The sequence below is a fragment of the Nanorana parkeri genome, unplaced genomic scaffold, assembly GCF_000935625.1.
Source record: "Nanorana parkeri isolate BGI_ZX_2015 unplaced genomic scaffold, ASM93562v1 scaffold543, whole genome shotgun sequence".
NCBI classification, from domain to species: Eukaryota; Metazoa; Chordata; class Amphibia; order Anura; family Dicroglossidae; genus Nanorana; species Nanorana parkeri.
Genome location: NW_017306811.1, coordinates 556376 through 576064, shown reverse-complemented (window position 1 = coordinate 576064; position 19689 = coordinate 556376). Strand labels below are relative to the sequence as shown.

The 19689-nt window shown below is 41.2% G+C and overlaps 1 protein-coding gene across 6 annotated transcripts in view; it reads left to right on the top strand.

Annotated features, from left to right (window-relative positions):
• KCNIP4 (potassium voltage-gated channel interacting protein 4) overlaps positions 1 to 5494 on the top strand; it is a 478128-nt gene extending 472634 nt beyond the window's left edge. For all 6 annotated transcript variants that reach the window (XM_018561754.1, XM_018561750.1, XM_018561753.1 and 3 more), the window contains 3 exons: positions 1117 to 1221; positions 2135 to 2197; positions 5160 to 5494. In XM_018561754.1, the coding sequence (XP_018417256.1) occupies positions 1117 to 1221; positions 2135 to 2197; positions 5160 to 5207 (216 nt within the window). In that variant the 3' untranslated portion in view covers positions 5208 to 5494. The remainder of the gene's footprint in view (positions 1 to 1116; positions 1222 to 2134; positions 2198 to 5159) is intronic.
• Positions 5495 to 19689: the final 14195 nt, after the last annotated feature.

Sequence of the window (19689 nt, the reverse complement as noted above, 5' to 3'; positions counted from 1 at the left end):
ACAGCATACCTCCTTAGGGCCTTATTTTATTCATCCAGGAATTGCTGCATTGGGCCATCCAACATTAAAGTGTATGGAACCCTTCTCTTATTTGATCCCTTTTGGTCTGTTATATCTTTATAATATTTCTACCTGCAGTCATAAGCAATTTTCTTAACCAGTTTACATGTAAACTAGGAGTACTACTTCTGTACAGAGAGGTCCTCCACCCATGGACCCCTTGTTTCCAGGGAGGGAGATCTGCAGTTTACAGCTGCAGTACCACTTGTTAGAGAATTTTAAGGTATAAAGGATGAAGTTTTGGAGAGGAGGTCACAGCTTGTAAACGGAATAAAACAGATAACTATGAGAAAAGAAAAGTATACAACAAATATGTGCTCCTTGCTCCTCGCAGAGTTTTCTCTTAGTCCCCCTATGAAGTCCCACAAATACCTTTTGTTCTTGCCAGTGAAGTTCACCAAATGCAAATTTATGTGATGAAGTGGTGATGATGGTGCACTGCTCATGAGTTGCCACTTTCATGTAGTCTGTGCCAGTGCACACTACTGTGGAATGAAAAAAGTTGCAGGGGCCATGTCTATCAGCATTGTCACTGCTGATTCACAAGCATGTAGCATGGCCATGTCAATCATCACAGGCCCACTGGATTGAAAGCACTATTTCTGTTGCTGAAACCCTCCCACTAAGAGACACAAATGAAGTACGATTTGGTTCAGTCAGGGAAGGTAAAGGACATTTTTTGTTTCATTTATGAGGTTTGTGCATCTTATAGATTTGGTACTTGTTCAGACTGTCATACAGGAGCCTTTAGTTGTACAACCCCAATTCCACAAAAGTTGTAAAATCTGCAGTAAAACAGAATGCAATGATTTATAAATCTCATAAATCCATATTTTAGTCATAATAGAAAATAGAAAACATACCCAATGTTTAAACTGACAAAATGTACCATTTTAAGGAAAAAATAAGGTAATTTTTAAATTTATGGCAGCAACCATAAAAACTAAAATCTGATGTGTTGCTATCTCTACAATAAGAAAAACACTGCATCTTCTGAGCTGAGGCATATCATGATTGAAGAATGTGAACAAAGTCAAATAACTTGTGTATTAACAGGAAATGCTTGACATCATGAAGGCAATTTATGACATGATGGGCAAATGTACTTATCCCCTTGTAAGGGACGATGCGCCAAAACAACACGTGGAGAATTTCTTCCAGGTAAGGTTATTCCTAAAATGACTAACACACAGTATAATACTGATACTACAGTGAAGAGGTTATGTCTGCAATGGATAACTGAGCACTTTGGGTGAGGAGAATAGGTAGGAAAGAAAGGAAAGTGAAGAATAATTGAAGGGCAGGAAAGAAGAGATGGAAGGGCAAGAAAGTGGAGAAAGCAAGGGCGAGAAAGGAAGGGCAAGAACCAATAGAGTTAGGAAGGGTGAAAAAAGTTAAGAAAGGGAGGGCAAGAAAAAGAGGAGGTAGAAAGAGTGAGAAAGGAAGGATGAGAAAAAGAGCAGATAAGAGTGGTGAGAAAGTGGAGGAAAGAAAGGATAAGAAACAGAGGAGATATAAAGGGTAAGAAAAAGGGAAAAAGGAAGGATGAAAAAAGGAGAGATGGGACGGGTGAGAAAGGAGAAGAAAGGAAGGCCAAAAAAAAGAGGTAGAATGGGTAAGAAAGACAGAGTTAGAATGAATCAGAAAAAAAAGAAAAAAGGAAGGGTAAGAAAGAGAGAGAAAAGAAGGACGAGATAGCAGAAGAAACAATGGTCAAAAAAGAGGGGCAATAAAGGGAAAAAAAGGGAAATAAGGCAAAGTAGACAAAGCGGAAGAGAGAAAGAATAAGAAAGGCAGAGAAAGAGGAAGAAAAGAATGATAAAAATAAGAAGGATACGAATAGAGAGATATAAAGAAGGAAGAGAGAGAAAAAGAAAGAATGAAGGAGAGAAAGAAAAAAAGCAAAAAATGGAGAAAAAAAAGTACAAAAGAAAGAGACAGGAAAGATGGAGGGGGGATATCGTAGGAAAGAAGGGAGGAAACGGGGGAAGGTAAGGAAGGAAGTATACATTTCTTAGAACCCTTTATTGGCTTTATTCATAATTTACTTGATTAATCTATGTTCATTTTTCAGAAAATGGATATAAATAAAGATGGAGTAGTTACTATAGATGAATTCATAGAAAGCTGCCAAAAAGTAAGTATCTAAAATAAAACTATTATAGCTGGACTACCTATAAAAACTACTGTCACCGTTAAGTCTGCGAATGACATATGGCATGGTGGGTTCCCAGCACATGATCATTGTCAGTGGGCAGTTATCCTCTGACAAAAAATGTTAGTTAACAACGTCATGGTCTGTCCCATCCTGTAATAAAAAGGTCCACATAAAAAACATTACTGTAAAGGAATCTTTGGTCTGAGGGTTCGGGAAGGTGACTATTGGCTTGGTAATGTGCTGGTAACTTAGCAATGAACAAGTCTGCAACATAATTCAGAATGAATCGGTTCATTTACAGTCTAAACATAGAAAATACTTTCAGCTACCCATTTCAAATGGTCGATTTAAAGAGAAATAATTCAGAATACTTAAAACAATGTGGGTTGATTGTGATGAATAAAGTATGCTAAATGGCAAAACATCAGCGGAAATTTCTCATATTTAATGAAGTGCAATAGAAAAAGCCGCAGTTTTCAGAATTGGATCGTGACTTCAATATCAATAAAGTGTGTGAGTGTCTGTGCGAGCTTATTAAACATCAAACACAAAGTTAACTTGCTGAGACCCCGGGTTACAGTACACTGTGCTTCAAAGCATAAGCAAGCTGTGAGATCTCATACCCCAAACTTCATTTTCTAGTGACCATATAAGAAAAAGAAATACGTTCTCTGACATGTAATTAGACGTGGTCATGATTTTCTTGGAAAAAATTCCTTTAAAAGAACTTCAAAACTGACTCACTGTTGCTTACTAGTCTGCTTTCTTTCCACACATCACTGAAATGTAATGTGTTGGAGGGTTTACTAACATGACATTGTGATTAAAACACAGCGGGAATTATGGGCCCCATTTATCAAAGCATCTGAGAAAAGCTTTATGTGGTTTTGTTGGATATCCCTATGTGTGTATTTTACCGGCCAGAGGAATTGAATTTCTGTTCAGCCAGTCTTTTGATTTACTCACCTTTGCTGCTTCGCCTGGAACCTGATTCAGCTCTCCAGTTTCCTGTGTGAGCAGCCTACCTATTGGACAGAGGTGATTATACTGATTAATTGTCCAATGAGCAGCCTCGTGGCACAGGATGCTGTAAAGGTGCTCCAGAAAACAGTGGAGCCAGCACTCTGGCAATGCAGTGGGGCAGGACTGTTTAAAATAAAGTTACATTTGCAAATCCTTTAGCAAGTTGGAGAGTTCAAACGCATGTAATTCAACAGTATCAGTTAACTATTTTCCGGGACATCTGTTTTGAAACAACATTCAGAGCATGTTCCAGAAAGTGATACATGGATCAAATCGAGAAATTATTGCAGCTACAGAAAATGTGAACTTTTTGAATGAGTTGCAAAAATGTAAATTCTGTTCAATAATTACTAGAGGTGCACCAAAATGAAGATTTAAAACGAAACCGAAATGTAAAAAAATGCCGGGCCGAAACCTGTCTAAACAGGCCCCTGATATTTCCCTTTTGAAATAGAAAAAAAGAGTGAGAACACAAAGTCCTTTATCTCTTTTTCTGTATCCTCTAAATGAACAGGAATCCTCTATACTGAGTGTTCCTGTTCATTCATAACTTGTGGAGATAGTATGTTTACTAGAACCACAATCATGAATGAACAGGAAGTGATGTAGATCACTTCCTATTCATTCATAATTGGGATACAGTATGTGTTTGTACCTCACTCTGCTTCCTGATAGCTGTCACAAGAGGCGGAGCGAGCGGTGCGGGGAGGAGAGCTCAATCTGACAGCTGACTCCTCCCCCACACCACCGGCCGGCTTCCTGTGAAAGCGTTGGCTGTCTCCGCCCACATGGCCACTCTCCTGATATGTCACAGGAGGCTGAGCGGTGCAGGGAGGAGAGACGCCGGCCGCTCCCAGCGCTCTCCTCCTGCAGTGCTCGGCCGCCTGTGACAGTTTCTCTCCTCCCCGCTGGGACACAGAGCAGTGCCCAGCGGGGAGGAGATAAAGAACGAATGCGCCGATATATCGGCAGAAAAATTGAACTTTCGGCATTTTGCCAAAAGTGCCATTTTCGGCCGATATGTTTCGGTGGCCGATATATTGGTGCATCCCTAAAAATTACTTCTGTACATGACCCCATTTGGGAGATTTATCCTCACTTCCTGTTCATGAAAAACAAACAGGGGGGGGGGGGGTGCAGGGTGTCACCAAGGCAAGAAGTGGAATAAAAGTGCTGGACCCGGAAGGTTTGTCCAACTGGATGATGTAGGATGCGAAAGAGTCAGTGTAGGTAATCTGACTAACAGACAGGCAGCTTCTACATTCTAGAGGTCTGTCTGCTTGATTTGTGGTGCCAAGTTCAGGAGTGCAAACTGAAGCGCCACACTCCGTTTAATAGTCCAGATAAATCTTTTTTCAATGTAGGGTTGAGGGGACCAGTATAGAAATGGCCATTCTATTACGGGAGCTCATACAAATACCCCTTCATCAGGGATAACTAAGGGAGAACATGCATCAGGACTGTGATGGCTTGAAACTGGATACCTACTGAGCTGCTGGAGAGATCCATGCATTCTCACACTGGACAAAACAGTATCCAATTTCAGTTCACAATCCTGCAATTTGACACGCAAGACAAGAAGGCACAGAGCGATAAAAACAATGTAAGAAGTTCTAATTGCATGTGCCCATTGCAGAAATTTTCATACACTTCCTTTCCTGGCAGGAAGTGAGGGGAGATCTGCCCAACTGGGGTATAGAAAGCCCCAGAAAGCTAACACAGGTTATAACCCTTATCTGCTCTATTCAATACAGAATACAACATTTTGGTTGGAGTTGGGCAAAGCAGATATGGGTGATGACTGCTGGGCCATATGCAGTGATTATATGTAAACTGATGAATACATTTTTTATATTAACTGAAGATGCTGTTTGAAGTCTTTTATAAAAGGTTTCTCTTCCAATCTCTCTCTTTGCAGGATGAAAACATCATGTGCTCTATGCAGCTGTTTGAGAATGTGATCTAGCACAAGCAGAACAGACATTTTATCTATTTTGGACAATAATTTGGAGCTGCGATTTCCATGGTGTCATCAATAGACTGTTCAGCTTCATACAAAGTCATATCTTATGCAAAGTAGCTTTTATATGATGCCTTCCAGAATAATCAGGTTCCATAACATATAGTGTTCAGGATTTAATTTTCATGCTTTATATCTTCAACAATTGAAAGGTATTGTTTGACGTTCTGCTCTTCTTGGGTTACAGTCTCGAGCCAATGTTAGCATTTTCTTATTCCATTGTTACTTATTGTTAACATGCTTATTTATTTCTTATTGGTAGATTTTATTTATTTTTGGTTATGAAATTAAAATATAGGTCTCTCTATCCATGACACTTATTCTATTTCTTGTTTCTTTTAATGCACAGACATATTTGTTGTGTATTCTTCATTTGCCCCACTAGCAAACTTTTATTTCCACTTTTATTTAATTCATGACATCATTGCCTCTTTCTGGATCTCGCCTTTTTTCTGAACTTTATTCTTTGCCAGGGCTCAACTACACATAATGTAAGTATGAGTACAAAACACCTTCAAGAATCACTCTGGGAGCTTGTTCACACCATCTCCAGACCAGTGTGACTTTTATTTGCCCCAAGTACACACACACACAGTAATTCCAATGGGTTTAAATTAGAGGTGCACCGAAATTGAATTTCAAAACCGAAACGAAACAGAAATAAAAAAAATTGCCAGGCCGAAACCGATACTGAAAATGTTTTTTATTTTAATTTTTTTCAAATATTTAATTTTTTATAAACTTTTAATTTTTTTTAATATTTTTATTCATTTTTTATTATATATTTTAATTTTTTTACTTCACTTTTTTTTTAATTTATTAATTCATTTTTTATTAAATATTTTTATTTTTTACATTACTTTTAGGGGCTTTGGGGAAATATCAGGGGGTCTTTTAAAATAGAAAAAGAGATTGAGAACACAGAGTCCTCAATCTCTTTTTCTGTGTCCCCTGTTATCAATGAACAGGAATCCTTTATGAGTGTTCCTGTTCATTAATAACATGAGTACATAGTATGTTTACTATAACTACAACTATGAATGAACAGGAGGGGATGTAGATCACTCCCATTCATTCATTCATAATTGAGGATATAGTCAGCATACCATATCCTCAATTATGTACACACACTCAGCGATCACTGATCACTGAGTGTTTGTAACTTGCTCTCCTCTCTGACACGCTGTCACAGGAGGCTGATCGAGCGGTGCAGGGAGGAGAACCCAGCCTCCTGTGACAGCGTGGCCTGTCTCCGTCCCCATACCGATCTGTGATAGGCGGCTGAGCGGTGTGGGAGGAGAGACGCCGGGCGCTCACAGCGCTCTCCTCCCGCAGTGTTCAGCCGGCTATCACACTTTATCTCCTCCCTGCTTGGACACAGAGCAGTGCCCAGCGGGGAGGAAAGAAAGCACGGATGCGCCGACGTATCGGCAGGAAAATGGCACTTTCGGCATTATGTCAAAAGTGCAATTTTCGGCCCATATGTTTCGGCGGGCGATATATCAGTGCATCCCTAGTTTAAATTAAACTAGTTCACACCACTGCGTTCCATTCCAGAGCTTTTAAATAAGCACAGCAGCATGCCTTTTTTCACGCCAGAACACACAAAAATGAATGTAAACGCACCAGAATGCACTTAAACCCAAGCAAAACCAATTTTTTTAAAAAAAGAGACAAAAAATGCACCAGAACGTGTCAAAAATGTGCATATATACTTATGCAGAAATAAGTCCAGAACCGGTCTAGAGATGGTGTTAACAAGCCCTTGTATATTTATAAAGCAGTGGATGTGACATTCACCGAACATTTACTGCAGCCAAATCCTCTTAGTACGTGTGTTTCAAATTACAGTGATTGATTCACCTGCAGTTAATGTCACATGCTGGTGACTAGTCCTGTGTCCTCTGCCTGCCTTTTTTAACACGGCTTCCACAGTTCAGGTCCTTTTTTAAGTGACACTAAACTCAGGAGATAAATTGTAAAAATACATTCAAGTACCTTTAATATTAACAATAATGTATTTTATTTGTGTATCACTCGGCTGTAGATCCTCAAATCATCTCTGAATTGGTGCTGACACTGTCCTTTCTTCTGGAGAGTGGCTACTTTTTATCCCCATGGTCCCTGTGTGTGTTGTAAAGTAACCTCTGCTCCAAGCTCACTCCCGTGATGGACTACAATCTCACATTTAGTTTACTAATTTGTATTAAGATTGTAATCTATCACAGGAATGAGCTTGGAGCGGTGGTTACTTTACAACACACACAGGGACCATGGGGAACAAAAGTAGCCACCCTCCAGTAGGAAGGACAGTGTCAGTACCAATTCAGAGATGATTGGAGGATCTACAGCCGAATGATACACAAATAAGTAGCATTATTGTTAATAGTTAAGCTACTTGAATGCATTTTTAAGATTTAACTCCTGAGTATAGTGTCACTTTAAGATTTTGACAGCCACCAATCAGATTCCATTTAAATGTAGCTGGTGATGCAGGAAGCAGACAGAGACGAAGAACACAACTCAGATTAAGATGCATGGGGTGAACTTTCAAGATATTAGCATTGTTGCTGTGTTTACTTGATAAAAGAAGCTCACTGATTTCACCTGTTAGCTGGAATTAATCTTTAATACTGTCACATGTAAACTGACAACAGCAACAACATCAAGCACAGCGTTTTAAAATGGAGGATTAAAAAGTTGATGTGCTAGGTGTATGTATCATATCACTGATCTATCAGAGCAGGCAACAGCCATTATGGAATCATACACCTAACACCAATCATGGGTTCTGAAAAAGAAGTGAGATATTCTCTACTTGCCCACTGCAGCTGGCATCTCCCGCCTACCCGTGTACTTTCCAGTCTGGAATCTAGCCAACCCTTTTCTGGCAGCTTTCGCACATTTGTATTTATAAGTCTACAATAATATGGCACAATACCGTCATTTTAAAGTGAACAGGTGAAAAGCAGAAACTACTTTAGGAAGAAAGAAGATACTGGGCCTCAGTATAATCTTGTCCTTGTGCAAGATCTGGAATGGTTCTTTACAAGACAAGTCAGCTAGCTCAGACACATGCCTAGAAGAGGTGAGAGAGGAAAAGAGGAATATCCCTGATGGGTTCAAAAGGTGTTGTTGGAGAGCCGAAAGACCCAAATTGAGAGCCTATGGAGTTTGGTGAGAGGCACCATGTACACAGGCCGTAACAAAAGAATGAGAGCCAATCTGTCTTTGAAACAGGTTGGCAAAGGTCGAAATTTGACCCTTAACCGTACTAAGGGGCCAAATGTTGATCCAGACCAGTTTACAAAAAAGACAATATCTTCCTATTAAGTATTTGCTGGTATGAAAATGTTTTGCTTAACACCATGCAAAGTATGCCTTTCATGTGCAACAGTAGACCTTCAGGGAGGTTCAATTCCTAGCTTTCAGGAGCGTAGGAATCATGAATCACAAAGGCTCCCTATCTCTTTAGGCCTGGGGTTCAAGGGCCAAGTCATCAAAGCATGCGCCTGCGAAGCAGGGAGGTAAATTGATCTTTTGGACAGAAGATCCATTCAATCTGAAAGAGCCCACAGTTGTCTACCAGGAGTCTGATGAAATCTAAGTACCACATCCATCTGGGCCACTTTGATGCTATGAGAATCACTGGAACACCCTCCATCTTGATCCTGTAATGAAGAAAAGGAAGGAGCTTCAGAGGTGGAAAGGCATGGATCAGGTTGCTCTGATGTACAGCAGAGCCACCAGATCATCTACTGCTATCGCCAGAGGATCTCTGAATCAGGACACAAAGCTGCTGAATGTGGAGGCCAGGAGATCCAGATTCGGCAACCCCATCTGTGATAGAGATCCTGAAACACCTCCAGGTGAAGAGACCTTTCTCCCAGGTCCAAGTATTGCCAGCTGAGGTAGTCTGCTTGCCAATTGTCTACACTCTGAATGTAAATACTTTCCAACCGAATCCTGAGGTAAGAGTATGCTTTCCATCAGTGACCGCTTTAATAAAAGATATCCAAAGAAGCACAAAAAGATGTTCTTTGTCAAAAGGCATGCACAGGTGTGTTCTTTTTTCTTTGCATTGTTGTTTTAATACCTCAGCATTTTAGCCAAAGAGTTATCTGCATATTAACAGACAGGAGACTTATACGGGAAATGAGACAGACAATATCCACTAATCCGTCAACACAATAGTGTAATGCAGCAAGCATAAGCTCTAAGCGCTTTATAACCAAATGATTGGCAAGGATAATTTTGGGTTCCTCAGACATATTCTTAGTTCATTCCCTAAAGTCTCACATATTGACATGTCAGCTATGTCGGGTAGCATAGCGGTTCCTGCCAAGGATAATACAAATTTGGAAAGGATCTCTAGCTTTTTGTCAACCTAATTAGGAAACCTCAGTAGATATATTCAGTGGTTTTTAAAACAGGAAATAGCTGGATGCTCGGTGGGAACATCCCACTTTTCATAAAAGCCTCTTCAAACAGATATTGCTCAGAAAAACATTTTGTAGGGGAGAACAGCTTATTAGGAGCAAATTAGTCTTCGTACAGAATAGATTGATGTAAGGAGTGTTTTGGAAAGGTTTTGACAGTACAAGGGCTTTTCAGGCAACCCAGATGGGTTTTTTCATCTTTAAACATGTGTCAGTAACATCCAATATAGTAAGTTTAGGATTGGGAGCTATATTAGCAGACTAAGGCCTGGTTCACACCTGGGCGTTTTACAGCGCGTTCCTACGCTCTGTAAAACGCTCAACATGTGAAAACCAATGATTGCCTATGGGCATGGTTCCCACCTGGGCGTTTTACAGCACGTAGGAACGCGCTGCAAAACGCCCTACGCCCAAAGAAGTACAGGAGCTTCTTTGGGGGGTATTTGCCACGCGTATCCATTGGGATACAGCCAGGTAGCCTGGGTAGGCTGGGTTCACACCTAGGCGTATCGAATATGCGTGTTTGTCGCACGTTTCGTGACACGCGTTTTACCGCGATTAACGGTAAAAAATGCGCGACAAACGCTACTTGGCTGTACCCAAATGGAAACGCGCAACAAAAACGCCCCAAAGAAGCTCCTGTACTTCTTTGGGCATAGGACGTTTTGTAGCGCGTTCATACGGCCTGTAATACGCCCAGGTGTGAACCATACCCATAGGAAATAATGGGATTTCGGTGTTTGAGCGTTTTGCAGAGCGTTCAAACGCGTTACAAAATGCCCAGGTGTGAACCGGGCCTAACTGCAGGGTCAAGAGTGCTCTACACAATCTCTTCCCACCGGCGTGAGGCAGTTCTTCCTGCCATTGCTTCAATTGCAAGGGCCACATGGTTATTGCCTCGGTTTCTCTTTAATGCTGCTTGCACAAATCCAAATTGGACGAGTTTGTACCTGTGGACCCTAAGGCCCGGTTCACACCTGGGCGTTTTGTAGCACGTAAAAACACGCGTCACAAAACGCGCGACAAACGCGCATATTCGATACGCCTTAGTGAGGTGGTACTTATTCCTCCAGAGCATTAACCCTTTCCACATAAACGATGGAACAGGGAAAACAATGGTGGCACTGATACAGTGTAGTTTGCCATGCTCAGAAATATAAACCTTATATATAGGACAAGAGTCCTCAGCACTTTGCTGCTAACAAACACGATACCAAGGGACAGGGCTACATGTAAAGCCCAGGGTTTCAGGTTATTTTCACCCCATCCATGAGCATACACATAAGCGAGTCTTCATGGATTGGGTTACACAAGAAGCTGTACCACAGCCTGGGACTTGTAAAGCACAATGTGGCTAACAAACAAGTACATTACATGTCTGGGGAGCACCACTAGCAGAGCACAGTGCCCAAGGGTTAGATAGGCCCCACAATCTTTAGTCCAGCATGGTCCAGGTATGGCCTCCAAGGCAGCGCCAAGGATTAGCCTATCCAGATAAGTGCATAGATAGTGAAGCTCTGCAGTGTAGCAATGAAATCCTAATTGAAAGAATTAGCCACCAACTCACAAATATGGAATCTGAAGATGTAAATCTAAAATGCTTTTCTACCTACAACCAAGGTGAAGTTGAATCTGCCTTCATTTCAGCCTGCTGTAGTCCACTGTACTGCAGCACTCAGACTGGGAAAAAGAGGGTCAGCATTCTGAGGCAATCAGACATACTACTCTAATGTTGCTCCTTTACTTTAGTCACAGACTGCTGGAGGAGACGTGACTTTGAAAGCACAAAGTTGGCAGCCATTTATTCTGATCACATTAGTAAATAGGAACAACTTGATTTTAGAGGGAGAAGGTTGAGATATTGCCTAGAGGACTCTTGCAGCTATAGGGTTATGTAATTGAGATCTTAAAACTATGACTTTTGCTTGGAATTTCCTAGTTTTATATACATAGCATCTAGTTTCTGCCACTGCTGAGAACAAGTGGGAAGTACAGATTAAAGCTAAACTGTAAGCAAATACACACATGAAATACTTTAATATCAAAATGGTTTGTCTGCAAAATGATTTGTACTTTGGTACAGCTAATTTTGTCATCTGGGAACTCCTGCCAAGCAGTACAGCCAAGTTTAGGCCTCTCTACAGCAGCACTGGTTGGTCAAAATCACAGCCCCAGGTTGTTGATTGGACAATTAAGGATCAGAAGCACTCTAATAGGTAATTCCTCTGCTAAATCTCTTCCAGTCAGAAAATATGCACTGCTATAGAGCCTAACTAGCTCTTACTGCTGGCCCTGCCTCTCAAAGTCTCAATGCTGCAGTACATGGAACTGATATCAAGACACATTCAGGTACTTACCACTAGTTGCTTTTAAAAAATGGAGGTGATTTAATAAGGCCGTTGCAAAACCGTTTTGGCTAGTCAGAAGCCTTGCGCCAAATTCCTGAAACCCTTGCAACACTTTCATTGTTAGTACCGACACGTGACAAAATCATGTCTGTCTCTATTTTTGTGACAAATCATTAACATTTTTTTTTACCAGTGCATCGATAAGGAAAATCCCGCTCGGAGGGCCGCCCACCGGAGCAGCAGTGACGCGACGCTCGGTGAGGTAAGTAAGAAGAAACCTGACCAGCTCGAGACGCTGACTCGAGTATAAGCCGAGGGGGGCACTTTTCAGCACAAAAAATGGGCTGAAAAACTCGGCTTATACTCGAGTATATACGGTAAATACCGTGTTGCATCTTTGAGACAATTCTGCAACAAAATTCTTGTGAGATAATTCTGCAACAGATTCATACAGTATACACCTGTTAGGCACATACAGGAATTTGCCATAAGACGCACTAAAACAATCTGACTAGACTAGAGTTCTCAGTAGATTTCAGCTTTAATACCTAAACCTTTTTGTTTTTTTCTGCTGATCTAATTAACAAGATCCTTCTTTTCCCAAGATAACATTTTCACCATGAATCTCGTCTCCTCTCCCATTATCTCAGTGTACATTTCCTTTGAAATGCTAATAATGACAAGAAGATGACAACAGTGAAATTGAAAACATTTATTATATCCTAAAGAATCTGGAGCAATAGAACAATGTAGTAAAAACATGACAAAACGCTCTCAGAAGAGGTAATTCTAGCGCATGCATTGTGCATACAGAGTAAATGTAGAAAATAGGATTTTATATGTATCAGTGAAATCCGTTTCTTGAAGTACAGTACAGGACACAGGCAGATTCAGAGATGACTGGATAATTTGCAGGTATCATCATCATCATCATCATCATCATCATCAGGTGACTGGACAATGGCCAGAGCTGCGAGGACCCTCATATAACCCCTCTCACTTGCAAGAATTTTCAGTTTTTAAGCAAGCAATAGAGGGGATTAGACATGTGCACTGCCAAAAAATTTGTTTAGTTTTGTTTCGTTTTAAATTCGGATTTGTGTTATTTCGTTTTTCGGGATTCGGGTGTGAAAGTCAATTCGGATTCGGAATTCGGACGTTCGTTTAGTTTTCTGTTCTTATTCGTTTCGTTCGTTCGTTTGCAGCAAAGTGACATTTGAGGGGGAAACATATTTTTCTCCTTCTCTAATGTCACTTTGTTCCAACGAACGAAACGAATAAGAACCGAAATCGCACTAAAACAATCTGACTAGACTAGAGTTCTCAGTAGATTTCAGCTTTAATACCTAAACCTTTTTGTTTTTTTCTGCTGATCTAATTAACAAGATCCTTCTTTTCCCAAGATAACATTTTCACCATGAATCTCGTCTCCTCTCCCATTATCTCAGTGTACATTTCCTTTGAAATGCTAATAATGACAAGAAGATGACAACAGTGAAATTGAAAACATTTATTATATCCTAAAGAATCTGGAGCAATAGAACAATGTAGTAAAAACATGACAAAACGCTCTCAGAAGAGGTAATTCTAGCGCATGCATTGTGCATACAGAGTAAATGTAGAAAATAGGATTTTATATGTATCAGTGAAATCCGTTTCTTGAAGTACAGTACAGGACACAGGCAGATTCAGAGATGACTGGATAATTTGCAGGTATCATCATCATCATCATCATCATCATCATCAGGTGACTGGACAATGGCCAGAGCTGCGAGGACCCTCATATAACCCCTCTCACTTGCAAGAATTTTCAGTTTTTAAGCAAGCAATAGAGGGGATTAGACATGTGCACTGCCAAAAAATTTGTTTAGTTTTGTTTCGTTTTAAATTCGGATTTGTGTTATTTCGTTTTTCGGGATTCGGGTGTGAAAGTCAATTCGGATTCGGAATTCGGACGTTCGTTTAGTTTTCTGTTCTTATTCGTTTCGTTCGTTCGTTTGCAGCAAAGTGACATTTGAGGGGGAAACATATTTTTCTCCTTCTCTAATGTCACTTTGTTCCAACGAACGAAACGAATAAGAACCGAAAACGAAACGAACGTTCGAACTACCGCTACCGAATTTCGCAAATGGAAATTCGGATTCGTTTGCATTCGTTATGTCTGTAATTCGGAAACATCCGAATGTCCGAATTTCCGAAAATCCGTCCGAATTTCGATTCGGAACTAAACGAATCGCACATGTCTAGAAGGGATTGTCCGGAGTCCTGTACTGTAGTCCAAGATAGTTATTTTACTGGTAAGTAAAAAAATCCCCTTTTGTTAATAGTACAGTACGGGACACAGGCAGAGTTAGAAATCACTGGGAAGTCCAAAAGCAATAGAACTGAGTGAGTAATACAGCACCAACCACCAACAAGCCCACAAAACAGAAAAAGAGGAAACCCCCAACTAAGTTAGCAACCTGTAGCACCTTACCGCCAAAACTAGCATCAGCAGAGGCCTGAACATACACCTACTAAAACTTAGAAAACACGTGAACAAAGGCCTTACAAATCTGCAGAGCAGATGCGTGATGCTGAAAAGCCCCAGAGGCACTGACCGATCTAGTAGGAAAGGGTGCAGTACTAACCCTGTAGACAAGGCATGCACAATGGCCTGTCGAATACACAAAGAAAATGGTAAAATACGTAGGGAGCCCCATGCGAGGTCCGTCAGGAAGTACATAAAGACAAGTGGATTGTCTGAACAAAGCCGTGGCTAGGGGATATACTCGGATGGCCTGAACCAATTCCAAACAATGGAGGACAACCTCCTTAGGATGTTTCAGAGCGGGACAAAAAGGAAGGACGATGTCTTATTAAAGTGAAACAACGATACAACCTTAGGCAAGAAGGAATCAGTAGGTCCTAAAACAACCTTATCATTGTGAAGAACAAGGAATGGCTCCTTGCACAATAGTGCTGGCAAATACAACTCTACTAGCAGAGACAAGGAAAGTCAAGGAAAACCACCTTGAGTAAGATCTGTCAGAGGTATAATCATGATTGGTTCTAAGCAAGTGCACTGGAGACATAAAGGGACCAGGCAGAGTGTTAATGGAGGGCATTTAGGGGCAGTAGCTTGTGCACACGCCTTTACCAAGTAATGAGAGGCCAATAGCTGGGCAGATATCTGTCCCTTGAGAGTACTTAGGGCCAGGCGCTAATCCAACCTTGCATGGAGAAAGACCAATCTCTGTCCCATGGAGTAGTGCCCAGGATGAATCTTCCGCTGTTTGCACCAGGCAAAGTAAGCCATCCAATAGTGTAGGAATAACAGAGTCAGACAGAACTCTATCCCCTCCAAAACCAGGCATTTAACAGGATGGAATAAGGATCCTTGAGACAGAAGGTCCAGGTGGTCTGAAAGTGGCCACAGGAAAACCACCAGAAGCCGAAGCATTGATTCGTTCCACACTCTTCTGGGCCAGTTATGAGCCACAAGAATCACTAGGATGCCCTCCACCTCAATCCTGCACAGCAGAAGAGGAAGTATCTTCAAGGGAGGAAAGGTGAAGATCAGAAAGAACCGATTCCACTGAGTTACCAGAGCATCCACTATGAAGGCTCACTCATCCCTGAACCAGAATACAAACCTGTCCAGTTTGTTGAGTTTGGACCCCAAAAGATCCATGTTCGGTGTTCCCCAGTAGCAGCAATTCTCCTAAAACACTTTGGGGTGTAGAGATCATTCTCTCTACAGTCCAACTACTGCTAACTGAGTTAGCAGTCCACCTGCCAATTGTCTATTCCTGGAATGTGAATAGCGTTCAAGGGTGGGATTTGAAGTTCTGCTCAGGCAATGATCAGTCCACTTGTCTTTGAGCCCTGGACTTCTGATTGGTGCTGTTTTCACTGAACTCTCATTCCTCTCCACTGGAGATGACATGTGCAGTGCTGCGGGGTTAGTTTAATCACTATGAGCTGTCTAGCTTTTGCTTCAACCATGTCCCCTGTACAGTTGAGGTCCCTAGGACACCTCCTCAGCCCAACAGGCTGGCGTACGTCATTAGTATTGTCGTTGCAATGAAAGGAAGGACTTCCCTGACACCACATCGGAGATCCACCAGGCCAGGGAGTCCCTCCCCATGGCCAATAGATGCATAGGATAATCCAGAGAGTAGGCCTGTTTGTCCCATGCAGATCGAATGCTCAGTAAATGCTGAGTGCTGAGTAAACAGTACTGCCTCAAGGGAGGCCACAATCAGACCCAAGACCCTCATGCAGAACCTTACCAAGGCCTGGTCTTTGGCTTCTAAGGCCCACATTTATGAACACAGAGACACGGACTTTGGTGGGGAAGAAATACCTGGACATGGTTTGTGTCTAGAAGACCTTGTGAGTGAGATCAAACATTGACTTCTAAAGGTTGGGGGTCCACCTAAAACACTGCAGCATTAGAATCTTTCTCTGGACAACAGCCTACAGTGTCTGTTCAGACTAGGTCTTTAACAAGAGACTGTCCAAGTATCACACGATGTGGACACCCTGAGACTGCAATAGAGGAAGAAAAGGAGCTAGCACCTTTCTGAATACCTGTGGGGTTGTGGAAAGGCTAAAGCAAAGTGTTAGGAATCATTGGTGCAGGTATGCAGTCCTGAGGCAATGACTGAACATGAAATTTCCATGCAGAATTTGAAAACCTGCAGAAACCCATCAAGGGATTTCAGGTCCAGGATGGGAAGCACCCGCCATTTGGTTTGGGGAACCGTGAACAGATTGGAGTAAAACCATTGGAACTTGTCCCAAGGAACAGGGACAATAACTCCTAAAGGTCAGTAGTTTCTGCAAAGCCTCTTTCCACTGGGGGAGGAAGAGGGCAGGTTGGAATTGGATGACATAAAGCTAGAAAGGGGCTAGGAAAAAAATACAGTTTGTAACCCTGGCAAACTACAAAGTGTACCCACATATCCCAAAGCTTTGGAACCCAAACAGCCTCAAAGTCCAACAGTCATCACCCCGCTTTTGCAAAGAGGACTTGGGTCCAGGTTTGGTTGGATTTGGGGTCCAGGGCTTGCGCCTGAATTAGGAGCCAGGTTTTGTCTTGGAGGTGGACAACTGAAAAGGGAAAAAGCAATTCTTCCTTTCCGAGGACAAGGTAGGTTTTCCAGGAAGAAACTTAGGTTTCCATTTGCTGGGTAAGAGCGTGCCCTTATCACCATAACCTTCTTGATAAAGGTGTTCAGGTCTTCTCTAAAGAGACATCCTCCCTCACAGGGAATCCTCTCAAGTTGTTTTTTACAAGCTGGTTCTGCTGACCAGTACTTCAGCAATGAGTCTACAAATTTGGACACAGAAAAAAAAAAAAAGAAGAGAATTCCTGGGAGTGGGAGGGGTTATGTAAGGTTATGTCCTCACAATTCTGACCAGTGTCCAATCACCTGATGATGCCTGCGTATTACTCGGTCTCTGAGTCTGCATGTAAAAACACTGAAAACAGTGTTTTCTAAAAACAAAAACCACATCATATCAGTTTATGACAAACAGTGCATTAGAAAATGAAATGTCATACAGTTAGGGTTTAGATCTATGTGTACTTTATGTACTTCTTTCCTCTGGACAACAGTTCTTCAAAACCCCCCTGAAAGGAGAGACGAACATTAGCACAACTGCAGTGCTTCCTAGAAATCTCAGCAGATCAATGATTGATTTCACCTGTTGCCTGGAATTGCCCCTCTCAAACAACTACAAGGCATATCCAATAAAAATGTCATATATGTAAACATAACCGTAGGTGACATGTTTGCGTATAGCAAATTCCAGCAGCTGATCTTAATAAAAATGATTTTGCCTTTGAATATTTTATTACAATACCAACAAAGGTTACAGCATGAAGAGCTTTTTTTTTTTTTTAACTCCCTTATATTTAATATATCAAAACTTAAATCTTACTAAAAAATGGAGGCCAAACATGTGCAAAGAATAAATCTCAGCAGGGTGTTTCTTTCATAAGTTGAATACTTTGTTCTGATTATGAGAACTGAATAAACCCAATAACCACATTAGAGAAGGGGCACATAATATACTGCAGCTTTGTAAACCTTTTAACTGAGTGTATTCTGTAGTCTTTTATTCAAGCATTTATGTAGTGTGCCAGCCCACCCTGCACCAAAATTCCCTCATTGCTAGTAATCATGAAAATGTGGAAATGACCTTTTAGAATAAGCCTTCTCTGCTTCCAGAGCCTCTGGGGGTAATGCCAGTCTCCTCATCTTGGCCCACCTACTTTGCACTAGCAAAATTGGTTTTGTAAATTATCCTTTGATTACTTTTGTCACCCACCCCTATACTTCATTTTGGCCTATTGGGAGTTGCTCCTATAGCTCATTTAAAGGGACACTAAACTCAGGTGTTAAATCTTAAAAATGCATTCAAGAACCTTAACTATTAACAATACTGTATCTTATTTATGCATCACTCGGCCGTAGATCCTCAAATCATCTCTGAATTGGTGCTGACACTGTCCTTCCTTCTGGCGGGGGGCTACTTTTGTTCCCCATGGTCTGTGTGTGTGTGTGTGTTGTAAAGTAGTCACCACTCCAAGCTCAATGCTGTGATGGACTATAATCTCAATATAAATTAGTAAATTAATAGTGAGTAACTTTGCATTCTGCAACCATTCCCTTCAGAACAATACACTTCTGCAAATTCTACCATGAACAATACAGCAAGGATATATCAGACCCTATTAATACTTCAGAGTTCAGTTCATTCCAAGTCTGATAGAACACAGGTCCAGAAGTAGGTGTTCCCAGGATACTGACAACTAGAGGATTTTACAGTAGGGTGGCACGGTGTACGTAAGCAACGCTGGGGTGTAAAGCAAAAACCCTGGAAAGGTCAAAGTTACATTTCTGCATCAAACTGGAGAGCTCCCTTAAATGATCCTGAAAAAGTCAAAACAAGGGAACCTGCAATGATTAGGACTATACAAAACACCCCATACATAAAATAAACAAAACCATTTAAGTTCATATAATACTTTAAATACTGTATATACCCTTCAGTCATCAGTGTGGATTTTATTAAGGAGACTCAGCCATCTTACACTAAAACTTTGTTTACCCTCCAAAGTGTGATTTGCAGCCCATCTACTTACATCCATGTCTGAATCCTGAGTGACAGGGTGCAAATTGTACTTCTGATTAAACATCACCATCTGTAGTAGATGTAATGACTGACAGGAACTCATGTCTAGTGTACTGGAACAGAATAGAAAGAATGCTAAAACATTTCTGAACTTGACCTAAGTAAGTTATGACTGGCTTGTTTCCCCCCATGTTACATGCTGGATTGTAGACTTGCTGTATGTTTTGGAACGTGGTCTCTTAATGTAACAAGCATTATGGAAATGATGTAATGGGCAGATTAATGCACAAGACAGGCTGGATTTATGTCAGCTTCAGTTGTAAAAGTTACAGGGAGAGTGAACAAGATTCAAATGATCACCTGATAGGAGAAGGTCATGTATTATGTAGGGCTCCATTTAAGCTGCTCTGATCTCCTGCACCTGTGGGAAGCTTTGTCAGGTGCTAAATACCTTATCCCATTGTCAGCTACGGACAATTCCTCCATAACGGTACAGACAGATGACCTCACAAG